Here is a 12,238-nt window from a genome sequence, read left to right as displayed (position 1 = left end):
GCCGAGACGTTCTGCTGTTTTTTATCGCGTACTAGGCAGTACGAGCGCGGACACGAGTCTATCTGTAAAGCTTCTTCAAGTAATTTCTTCCCACCCTGCACGCGGTAACTTTTTCATCGGTACTCAATTTCGCGATTTTCACTTAAGCGCAGCATGCGCTAAGTGACATGATTAATTGATCAAATGTTTTTCTCTCAGTATATATAAAAATGTGTACAACGCCGGCTAAATGGGGCGTTGACTTTGAGCAGACATTGTAAATACCAGTGACAACCCACCACCTTAAATCTTTGTATTCGTTTTTCTTTCTAACTCACCGAAATACCAGGAACTCGGAATCGGCCACGTTCTGCTGACAGATCTGAAGCAAAAAAAGCGATATCGCCGATTAGACACGAGACTTGATTAACTCAATGAGAGAGAGAGAGAGAGAGAGAGAGAGAGAGAGAGAGAGAGAGAGAGAGAGAGAGAGAGAGAGAGAGAGATACGCGCGTAAAGATCTCTGCGATCAACGCAACTCGCAGACGACGGCTTTTTCCTCGGACAACCGTGCTCCAGTTTTCGATCGCAAAGAGAGTGAAGGAAATGCGAGAGTATGGAAATTCTGTAAACTCACCTTCGAGCCGATCCCGCTCGGCCCGAACCGGATCCTCCGGTGCAGCGCATCTGCATCCACCGCGTGGCCGCGAGCTCCGCGCCAACAGATCTGGAACAGAAAGCAAGTTTTCCGGTTAGGTCAGGTTGCGCTCGTATCGTCGGCGCATTGATGCGTCAAAAACACAGAGGCTCGAGACAGCATGCTTTACCCTTTTAACGCGTTGAAAACGAAAGACGGCAATTGCCATTGAGATTCAAGAACGCAGGTCTCGTTGCTCGAAGCACAAGCGTGGCGCGCGATAATTACGCACGCGAAGCAACACGACGCGTCTCGCGCACGACTTTCGATCGGGACAATCGGGGGAATCTCACGCGCGACGTTTTCCCGATTCGTTCCCCGCCGCGTCAAGGACTGTTATGATCGCTCAGCGGCTCCTTGAGCTATATGACTTTCAACCGGCGAAGCACGCACAAAGGAAAAGCCGTTGCCTCAGTGTTTTTCGCGTCAAAAGTTTACGTTCTCTATACCCGATATCAATATAACACGTTGCTTTATTTGTCAACCTGCCCTTGACATTCAGAGGCGTCAGGACGCGGCAGCTTCCTGCGCGATGGCAATCGCGAGCCTTCGGCGCCAGGCCGAAGCGCGCGACGATCCGCGACCGAGGCGCGGCCAATCGACACCGCGGGAAACACGCGGAATGACGCGCTTTTTCTTCAAGGCAATAACGCATATGGAGGCTGCATATGTGCTCTCTCTCTCTCTCTCTCTCTCTCTGCTCTCCGATAAATCACAGCCTGGATACGCGGATCTCCGCGGCGCGGAGGTGGCGGGCGTCGCTGCGGGGCGAATCGGACGAGAGCAAATCGGCGGATCGACGGCGGACTCTCTTCTCTCGCCCTCGATCGCAACTCGCGGTATCGCAACTCAGGCGCGGTTGGACGTCAGCGCGATAAATCACGCTCGATAGATTCCGCACACCTAGTTCGCGATTCGCGGAAAAAATTCCTCGCGACGCGGCGCGACGCGGCGCGACGCAGCGCGCAATGTAACCGTGTTGTGCCCCGCGCGCGCTCGTTTATCTCGAGCGTCCTATCGACACGACCATCGTTTATGCGAGAGCCGCCGCTCTCTCGCACACGCGCGCGACTCGCGCTACGCTCGCTCGCACGGCCGCTTATAAGTGCAAATAGCCGCGAGTGGCATAAAGTTAAGCCGCACGTGAAGGCAGCGCGCACGAGACACACTCGCCGTGCGCATAGGAAAGGCGTTGAAGGCGCAATTAAGATAATTAATCTAATACCACGACCGCGCCTCGGAGCGATACAGCTACCGGCGCTCGCATAAATCCCAGAGAGCCTCGTCGCTTTCGTGTTTGCGCCGAGCGGCCGCGTGAATTATCGCCGTGGACGAGCGCGGGACGCCGCCGCCGCCGCCGCCGCCGCCGCTCGAGAGCGCCTTGCGCGTCGGAGCCTTTTGATTTTCTTCGACACAATACTTCTCTGTCTCTCGGATCCGCGATCGCACGATCGCGCGCCTGTTTCCCTCGCGCGAGCGCGATACGTGACGCGCCGTTAACGAGCGTGATATTTCATTCGCCTGGAATTCCGCGAGCTGCACATTTTTCTGCCGTTTTTTTCCCCACCGTGAGTCATCTATAGAAGAATCGAGATGCTGCTCTCCTGTGCAGCCCGGCGGGACTTCAGATCTCAGCTTGGAAAGAGCGAGAAGAGAGGAAGACACGCGCGGCTAGAGAACTGTTGCGTCCCTTGGCTGTTTGCGAAAATTCGGGCCGAGTTCGCGCGGGCTGCACTTTGGCTTGTGCGACTAGTCGTCGCTTGGAAGTTGTCTCAAGAGCGAGCGACACTCCATTCAAAGCCCGACGCGAGTCGAGTTCGGTCGAATTTACGGGACTACGGACGATTTCATGCGGCCGGCGCGGCGCGGCGTTTGCCCGAAAAACAGACGCGGATATTGCGCGCGGGATCTTGCCGCGCCGGTGAGTCACACCGGCTGTCCTCCGAGAAAAGGGTCTGCGGAACAGAACGAATTCCTAAGATCGAGGGACTCGCAAGAGCGTGCGCGCTCGGTAATTTTTCGATTGAGACGTATAGACGCGTACATAAGCGGCGCGAGCGCCGAGAGATCTAGCGGACGACGGTTTAGCGTCGAAATTACTACTGTCAAGGAGGGAGGTAGCTTTATCACCGACCCTCTCGTTATACCTCTCGGAACCAATTATAGCGAGCTGTAATCATTGGGCATTCGCGTCTCGAAAGATTGTCAGCTCACGTACGCCGATAAATCACATCGAAATAGGCGGAACCCATTTACCCGGTGGCCGCGCGCTCAGCTCCGCTAACGTTCCAACGATTGATAACTCGCCGACCACGCCTTTCCATAAATCAATAATCAATCGAAAAACACCGAAAGGCTGCGCTTTCTTTACAATTCCGCGCTGCAGCGAGTCGCGCTGCAGTCCTGCAGCGCGACCAAGCGGAAAGACCGCGCGCGCGTCGCGGCGGCATCACAGTTCAGGCTAATTCGCGCCGGTCAGAGAGAGAGAGAGAGAGAGAAAGAGGGAGGGAAGAAAAGTAAAATAGATGAAATGTAAAATAAGCGCGGCACGCGGGCCTCGCAAGATTGCTAACTCAGCGTCGTTGTTGCAGAAGGCAGGCGCTCCTGACAGTATCGGGCGGCGGTTCCCGTTTGACGACGGGTGGGCCACCATCGCCGGACAAGCGGCGCTCGTCCAACTCCGCCACCGATCTCATGGACGACGAGGACAAGCTGCTGGACGTGGTAGGGCCCGACACGCCGCACCCGGCCCACCACCACCGGGAACGGGAGCACTCCCGCGAGAGGGACGACCGCGCGAGCGAGCGAGGCGAGGGCAGCGAGTCCTCCGGGTCCGAGAGCGGCGGCGGCGGAGCGGGCCCTACGGCATCGGAAGGGCCGCGACCGGACGTCTCGGTCGGTCCGCCGCTTCACCCGCCCCTCTTGCCGTATCTGTACCCACCGGTGCCCGGGCTCTATCCCGGACCCGGTCACTTGATACCACCCAGCCCTCTGGGACTCCACGGCGGAGTGACGCCCGGGATGTTGTTCAACGCCCAATTGGCCTTGGCCGCCTCACAGCACCCCGCGCTCTTCGCCCACTACCCCCATCCCTTGGCCAGTCCGTTGCACCAGCTCAAGGGCCACCGATTCGCGCCGTACACGCTACCGGCGCCGTCGCACGGCTCCGCATTCGAGACCGTGACACCCGGCAGCAGGACCCTGAGCCCGAGATCACCGCCACCGAGGCCACCGACCGGCTCACCGACGCCCACCGGCGGCGGCGGCGGCGGCGGCGGCGGCGGCGGTGGCGGCACTCTCACGTCGACCACATCCAGCAGCTCCGCCGGTGAGCTCAAGTCCATCGAGAACATGGTGAACGGGCTGCAGGAGAAGAGAAGGAGAAGTCCTAGTCTGACGCCCGGGCACAGAGGCGACGACGCTGGCGGAGGGAGTCCGTGACAGGAGAACGAGCCTGTGAGCAGCACGAAGGACGACGACCCCGAGGACGAGGATCGCGACGAATCCGGCGACCCGGAGGACCTCCTCTCCGCCGACGAGAGGGAGCCGGACTCCACGTCGGAGCCATCGTAGCGGAAGGAACGTCGGCTGGTCGGTACTCGATTCTACATGCCTCCTCGTCCTCCGCGGACCGCTCTTGTCACTGTCATCGTCGTCGTCGTCGTCGTCGTCGTCGTCGTCGTCGTCGTCGTCATCGTCGTCCTCGACTCGCTACGGTTTTGTCCTCATCCCCCATCCCCCCGCCCGGGATTCTCGCTGGACGTGTGTCGGACGGGAGCGGGGAAAAGAGAAAGAGAAAGAGAGAAAGAAGAGAGGCCGGACTCTTATACTACAAAGTGCAATTTTATTTCCGGAGTGGCGCCGCGCTCGGGGTGTGCTCGCGAGTGGTGGCGGCGGCGGCGCCCTTCGTGCTTTCGGGATGGAACGGAAGGAAAGTCCCTACTCGCGTGTTTCCTGTATCTGTAAATAGACCCCGGCGATTCGCGAGAGCACGATCGCGCGTTAGGAATGTACGTCTCTGTTGAAGGACAGCCTGGAGGAGGAGGGGAAAGGAAAAAATGAAGAAAGAGAGGGAAAGAGAAGGAGAGAAAATGAGAGAGATAGGGAAAGGGAAAGAGAGAGAGAGAGAGAGGGGGGGGGAGGGAAGAAGAGAAGCCGAACGGAGAGGAGAGGAGAGGAGAGGAAAGACGAGGTGCGTTGGACTCGACGCGGACGCTGCGCTGATCACGTTACTGTAAATTAAACGAGACGCAAGGGTGAGTGCGGTAGAAAGGTAGCGAGAGGAAAAGACGAATGGGGAAGAGAGAGTGTGAGTGCGTGTGCGTGTGTGAGGGTGCAAGAAGAAGAAAGATTGAGCGAACGAGCGAGAGAGAGAGAGAGAGAGAGAGAGAGAGAGAGAGAGAGAGAGAGGAGGGGGGGGGGGGGGGAGGGAGGGGGGGGTGTGTGTGTGTGTATGTGTGTGTGTGAGAGAGAGAGGGGGAAAGTCTGCGAGCGTATCAGTGTCCTGTGTGAGTCTACGTCTACCTGTGAACGTTAGGACTTAAGGCAAGAGAACAGAGAACGATATTGCAATATAAGAGCACCTCCTACTATTTGCAGCCCCTGTACATATGTACCCTATGAATATATAATAGTGATATTATATATATTATATTATATATATTATATTATATATAAATATTATATATATAAATATAAATAACACATCTATATACTCTCTGTACTAATTATTAAATATATTACATGGTAACGATTAGAGACGTAAACACGCATAAATGCACGCTGCCCGATTTACGCCTCGAAAATGCAAAGAGGACAAAGATAAAGGAGAGAGAGAAAAAAAGAGCAAAGAAAGAGAGAAAAAAAACACACGCACACACGAGGAATTCCAAATCCGAAGAACCACGGAGCCGGGTCGACGACTCCGAAAAAAGAAAGAAAAAAAGAAAGAGAAAGAGAGAGAGAGAGGGGGGGGGGGGAGAGAGAGAGAGAGAGAGAGAGCGCGATGCAGCGTAAACCGCGGATCGATTCCACTCGAGAGCAGGCGCCGCTCCCGCGGATATTCTTATTCTCAAAAAATTCTACGTCGCCGTGCCGCCGAGGCTCGTGTTCTTTCAAGAACGCGTCGGAAGCAAGATCGTCGGTCGAAACGACGCGACGGGAGTGATCCGCTCGCTCGTTTCCGCGGACGGTTTCATCGGTTATTATCACTTCCGACGAGTTGTGCTTTTTTTACGAACAGCGAAGAGAGGATAGCGTCATCCCGCGCTCTCGGCGATCTTCCTCGCGACTTTTTACGGATAATCTCTCTCTCGACCTTTTACTAGTAGATTCGAGGTAGGTCGGGCTCTCTTGTGATCGTCGCCTGTCGTGTCTTTCCATTTCGCAGACGATCGCACGAATTATTCACGAAGCCGAGCAGAGAACGGAGAACGGCACATTTCCGTAGAACAAGAAACGACACATCACTTGCGCGCCGTGCCGTGGACCAGTTTGATTTATCTTCTACAGCGAACGACAGAACGACTCGCGAAGAATTCGAAAAAGAAAAAAGAAAAAAAAAAAAAAAAAAAGAACAGTAAGACGGAAAATAACGGAGAAAAATTTTTTACGGTATTTGCTCGTCGCTTCAACGCCGTACGTTTTAGCAAAACGACCAAAATTTCACCGCGCCGACCAGAGATCCGACCGAGCCTGCAATTTGTATAAACAGTAGCGATCGGTGTAGATAACTATTAAACGTGTAATAGAGAACGTCGAGTGACGATTACAATCAGCTGGCGAGAGTCACTTTGAGGAGCAGAGGGGAAGCGTTATCGCGCGACACTGCACACGTACGTAATACAATAGAAGCGGTTTAAAGAGAAAAAGAAAAAAGGAAAACACGTGACGTCCGGGATGATGGTAGATAACGGGGTGATTCAAAGTGAAATCGCGCGAAATGCCCGCGGGAGAACGTGGCGGTTATCTCCAAGGAGACTTCCGGGAATGGAAGCCTCCTCCGAGGCTGGAAGGAGGCCGTTTGCCGTTTGCACGCGCTTGCGGCGAAGCGAGCGACGACAATGCGCGGCGATCATCTCCCGATGATCGCTGATTTCCCAGCTCGGTATTATTCCGCACACCGTCGTCGACATTCATTCGTCGCCGGTGTCGTCCAAACGATGATCGGGCTCAAGCCCTTGCTCGGATCCTCAAAACACGCCACGCAGCCGCGTAATCGCGCGCTTTCGCGATCCTGCGGCACAGAGTATCGTAAAACGGGGCTAAAACTCCAATGGATCGACCGCGATTCGCGATCTCTCGTTTCAGCGAATTCGATATCGTTGTCGGCTAAAACAGCGGTAAAAGAAAGGTAAGTCAACGGCGATGGGAGATCGGCGGCGGCGGCGGCCGTTCGCTTCGCATTCCACGTAAACAATCGAGTTTTATCACATCGCGTTTGTGCAAATATGAAAATGTCCGCGTTCTCCCCCGAAGTAGCGGCCGACCGAGTAGGGGCATTTCCAATTTGCGTGACACTTTGGGGAAATTTGCCTGCCGAGACGCCGACATCGAGTCAATTAGTGCCGACACGATCGTACGAATACGCATCGATCGATCACGTTAGCGGCCACGTCTCTCCCGTCTTCGAATACATTAACTAAAACGAGAGACATCATCGGACCTTCGAATGCGATTCCGATCAGCTTCACTCCGTTTTACGATACCCGCTGTACCCGCCGAGCGAGCATCGTCGTTGTAATACATCTGTAAATCCGAATCGATTACGAGGCAGCGAAACATTGTAAAATCCGAAAGCAATAATCTCGGACGGAGTCGCGAGCGCAACTACCGCGCGATGAAACTGATCGGTTCGGCTTTCTTTAACGGGATACCGCGGTCGCGACGGGACGCGACGCGACAGGTAAAGATCGGCCTAGCGCGAAATTTTCGGTGGGACGACGCCGAGTGATTCTCGATCGAGACACGAAGTGATTCTCGGATCATCGACTCGGGGCCGTGCCGACATCGAGCGACAGAGAGTCCGCCGCGATCACTACTGATGTGAGCCTGTCCGGAATAGCAATTCGATAAGAAGAGATAACGCGCGTGGAGGGGGAGAAAACACACTACAAGGAACTACCTTTATCCAATTGACACCTGTACGTAATGAGGAAAAAGAGAGAGCCGCGTCGATAGTGAGCCGTGGTCGCCTGCGAGTCGCAAAAGGTGAACGTTTTCCACGAATCTCACGGTTTGTATTTGTAATATAACGCGCTCGCGTTCATCTGTTACCGTTTCTTCGTTCGTCTTGTATTTGCACCACAGGGCTATCGGTTTCGACGACTTCCGTTCATCGAGCATGTCCGGCGAACATACTGTACATACTTACGCCGCTCCAGCCTATTGCCGAACTGTACGAGCTGATTTTTAGGCCCCGAATAATATCGTTTGTATCGGAAAGAAAAAGAGAGAATGAATTCAGCGGGTGTGCGAAAAACGAGTGCCGCCGCATTTAGCGCTAAATGTACGGCGCGAATGACGAACGAGAGGCGAGCCAGCCGCGCGCGACGCGCTCCGACGGTGCGGAAGTAGAAACTGATCGATATGTACAGACACACACACACACACACACACACACACACACACACACGATTGAGGCGGGCAAGTGGATGAGGAGAGGACTTGTCGCGTTCTAAACTCGACTTAAGTTATTTGTATGGATAAATGTTATTCTTCCCCCCTCCCCTCCCCCTCTGATTGTACCATACGTATTATCAATTTAGTGCTGTGATGGTTCTTCTTAGTGAAAGTTAGTCTATATGGACGAAGAGATTGTGTACAATATTGAGTCACACATACACACACATATACACACACCGTAAGACGCGTATTAATTTAAACGTTGAAGCCTGCGTGTAATCATCCTCCGAGGTGCCGACTGCATGAGACATTTTTTCTTCGTCCATCTGCTCCTTCGATTAGCACGACTCGTTTGTGTTCGGGCGCGTTGTGACGGATTCGCGTCGTCCGTCGCGGAATTTTATAAGCAGCTGCGATCGCGCGGAAGAGAATGGAACGTAGGGGAAGAAGAAGAAGAAGAAGAAGAAGAAGAAGAAGAAGAAGGAGAAGGAGAAGAAGAAGAAGAGAAAGAAGAAGAAAATGGGGAATTCTCCGGTCTTTCGCGGTCTCAAAGTCGCGTCTCGCAGTTCTCTCTCGAACCTCCGGATCTTCGAGAATTTGCTCAACCCTTGCATAATTTTCCTGGCTTCGTTCGGTGCACTCTCCTGCGCTCGAAGCGACGCGAACCATATTGTCGACAAGAAAACAGAAAAAAGCAATAAAAACGGGAAGAAGGAAGGGAAGGAAAGAAGGAAAGCGAGAGAAAGAAACCGAAAGGAAAAGAGAAACGGGCGGCCCAGGCGTGGCCGCGTCAAACATGAGTCTAACTTCTTACACGAGAATCGTGATATTCCGTGGCTTGTATTGTATATTGTACACTCCCTAGCCCCCCTCCCTCCTCCCGCTCCTACCTCCGTTCCTTACCTTACCCCATCATCAAAGTCCCTCCGAAAGAAATCCACGTGATTATAAGAATTATATATATATATATATATATATTAATTTAAAAATATGAAAGCACTGTGTGTACTCTCATTTCTTCCGATCCACCTGTACCAATTTCTGCAGAGACGGCAGAACTCGCGAGGCGCGCCCAACATACGCCGAGCGATATCGGGGCACGCTTTACTGTCGATAAATAAATAAACTTACATCGCGGGAGGAATAATATATTATTCTTTAATATCATCCGGATTCTTTAATGCCACCGGTCGCGTCGCTGGAATATTCCCGGCGCGCTTATTGGCGGCCGTGCAATTTCTTTCCTTCGCAAAGCGTCTGCCAGTCTTCGTTCGCGCGTAACGCGCGTAATTTGCGTTCTCCGCGCTCGCGCTGTCGCATGCGCGCATCCGTTAATAATTCTGACACTAATTCCGGCGGTCGGTAAATAGGTCGAGAGGAATGATCGTTGCGACACGCTGGTCGGATGATTATTAGATATTAAACAAATATCGGCCGCAGAGAGAGAGAGAGAGAGAGAGAGAGAGGGAGAGAGAGAGAGAGAGAGAGAGAGACGCGCACGGCTGCGAGCGCGGCCGCGGCCGACGCGGCTCTCGCAACGAGGAGACTTTTGACTCCTCTCGCCGCCTCTTTAATGAGAGAGGCACCGTTTCTGCCTCGCCGCGAGATAAGCGCGCGCATTGGTGGCGCAGGAATTTTAATCTTCCGGCCGATCAGCCCGGCGATTGTAATAATTACGGTTTCGCCAGTGTGAAGATACGACGACGTGCTGCTCCACCCCGGGCGCGGGATATAAAAGCAACGGAAGCGCGAGAGGGGGAGCAGGGCGGACATTTCGGGGTTTCCGTTCGCTCTCTGTGCGCTCGTCCTCGGGCCAACGTGCGCGCGGTGCGCCGATTAAAAATTCACAAAGCTCCGAGGCGCACCGCGCTCTTGAGTAAGGCGCGTGTGCGTTACGTTACGTTAAAAAGGTGGAAAAAGGAATATCGCATTCTTGGAACGGCGCGAGTTGATCGGCGCGATCATCAGGCTAATTAGCAGCACGCGTCTTATTTTTTTTTCTTTTTCTTTTAATAGGGAATGCCGGCGATGAATTCGCGTTTCCATTCTGCGGACGCGGACGCAAATTTCGATGATTACGTAGATAAAGGGGGGCTAATGAATACGGCCTCGTTCGAGGCAAGTAAACGAACAATTCTTCACAACGAGACAATTGGGGGTATTACACAGCTAATTAGACGACTGTGCGTAAGTTTCGTCACATCGTACCGCAGCGCGCTCTCGTGCAACTGAAAACGTGCATAATTCCGCGGTAGCTCGTGTTCCCTTAAGCATAATGTTCCACGGCGGAGAATACGGCGATTACGCGGCTGTCGCTGTGTCTGTGCGAAAACAGTATCGTTATCATTTGGAAAATAATTTCGTACTCCGCGCTTTCCCGGAACGTGACTAGAAGCAGCGCTGTGTCGATATAATCCGGTTATTTCCATGCCCGGGATTTTACCCGAGCAGCTGGCTGCGCACAGGCTCGCGAGAAGCCCGACGTCCGGATATTCACATCGGAAGAAGTAAAGGTGGGCTGAATGAACGCGACAGTGGACGAACCGAACGCATCTTGGCCGAAGGAAACAAAATTGCCGACTCTTCGGACCGAGGAGTTTACTTCGTCGTCGTTCTGTCGTCCTCAGCCACGACGCGTCTTGCCTTCCAGCTTTCAACGTCGCGCTAATTCTCTCGAATGATCTTTCGCGCATAGATATCGCAGATATCAACCGGATACCCGAACGTCCTTGAAATTGACGGCAGGAGCGACGCGTTCGCGCCGAGAGACTTTGATCACCGACGTCGCTGCGTTACGTTGCTGTTTCTCGCAGCGCGTGTCGCACGCTCGATTCGTTTCCCACGGACGTGCCACGTTCCATCGTACTGTTAAACGAGAGTTTGGCGAGAAGTTCCCGTCCTCTCTGCCGGCAGAGAGAGAGAGAGAGAGAGAGAGAGAGAGAGAGAGAGAGAAAGAGAGTCTACTCCAACACCGGTTGTCAGTCGGACGACACGACGAGAAGCATTCGTGATTCCCCGATTATCACGGCAATTCGGAATGTTTGCCTTCTGCGGCGACTTTCATGTCACGTAAGCGCTTTCACGGAACGATGAGTAAATTAATATAAATAAGGCTAGATTAGGAGGGCGGGCGGAGAGGACGATCGCGGCGGTGACTTTATTTCCACGGCGACCGCCGCGCCGGCGAGACTTTCGTGTCGCAGTATGCTAAACCGCGAGGGGGGAGGGAGAGAGAAGTCACTCGGCGGCGAGCGCGTACAGGAATGCGAATGACTGTATTATAATAATGAATTGATTCACGTGACGTGGGATATTGCGTTTTATACGGTCATAATGCATGTTTGTCGCAATAGTAAAAGTCACGTGTGATAAAGCGAGCGAGGATTTATGACGCTCGACGCCGGGACGTCTCAATTATCGCCCCCGCGCTGATCCTGATCCTGCGCAACGCAATTGTTACGCCGCGTACCTCCGGAGAACATTTCCGCGTTTGTGTGTGCCAGTTTCTTCCTTTCCTCTTTCTTCCTTTCTTTTGTTCTCCTTTCTTGTTAAATTCACTCCGTTGAAATCATCGAGACGCGGAGACGCGGTGTTCGTAAAGGTGTCAGTCGCGGCGATATACGACGCGCGATACACGGTGCATCATTTTGTATACGCGGCGGACAGGTAGGAAAGGGCTAACGACCGTCTGGTCGGAGCAAAAAGGCGGCGGACGCTATCGAACATCGTCTGATTTTTATAAGGCTCCGCTTCCCGATTTCATCAGAACGCCGTTAATGAGCCCGTGAGTAATCGACGCGATCACGAAAGCCGTTCGTCTTTTCGTTGTGCCGCGTCAGACAGGGGGAGGGAGACGGGAGAGAGACGAACCGAGAGCGATCTGATCTATACGTAACGTAATAAGGAACTCTTAGCGGAGGCTATTAATAATTATGATAT

General features: G+C 53.4%; 1 protein-coding gene and 1 long non-coding RNA gene across 8 annotated transcripts in view; one reads left to right on the top strand and one right to left on the bottom strand.

Annotated features, from left to right (window-relative positions):
• Window positions 1-4,777, top strand: part of bi (T-box transcription factor bifid) — a 100,566-nt gene extending 95,789 nt beyond the window's left edge. For 5 of the 6 annotated variants that reach the window (XM_025301985.1, XM_025301986.1, XM_025301984.1 and 2 more), the window contains one exon: window positions 3,268-4,777. In XM_025301985.1, the coding sequence (XP_025157770.1) occupies window positions 3,268-4,117 (850 nt within the window). In that variant the 3' untranslated portion in view covers window positions 4,118-4,777. The remainder of the gene's footprint in view (window positions 1-3,267) is intronic. The other variant, XM_025301983.1, reaches the window with a different exon arrangement.
• LOC112589311 (uncharacterized) overlaps window positions 1-12,238 on the bottom strand; it is a 185,138-nt gene that overhangs the window by 124,773 nt on the left and 48,127 nt on the right. For both annotated transcript variants that reach the window (XR_003113442.1, XR_003113441.1), the window contains exons 2-3: window positions 617-706; window positions 318-361 (exon numbers count right to left, since the gene is read on the bottom strand). This is a non-coding gene — a long non-coding RNA (uncharacterized LOC112589311). The remainder of the gene's footprint in view (window positions 1-317; window positions 362-616; window positions 707-12,238) is intronic.

This window comes from Harpegnathos saltator, unplaced genomic scaffold (genome assembly GCF_003227715.2).
Source record: "Harpegnathos saltator strain DR-91 unplaced genomic scaffold, Hsal_v8.6 scaffold460, whole genome shotgun sequence".
In the NCBI taxonomy this organism is placed as follows: Eukaryota; Metazoa; Arthropoda; class Insecta; order Hymenoptera; family Formicidae; genus Harpegnathos; species Harpegnathos saltator.
Note: the sequence above shows the minus strand (reverse complement) of the source record. Positions and strands in the feature narration are given on the sequence as shown.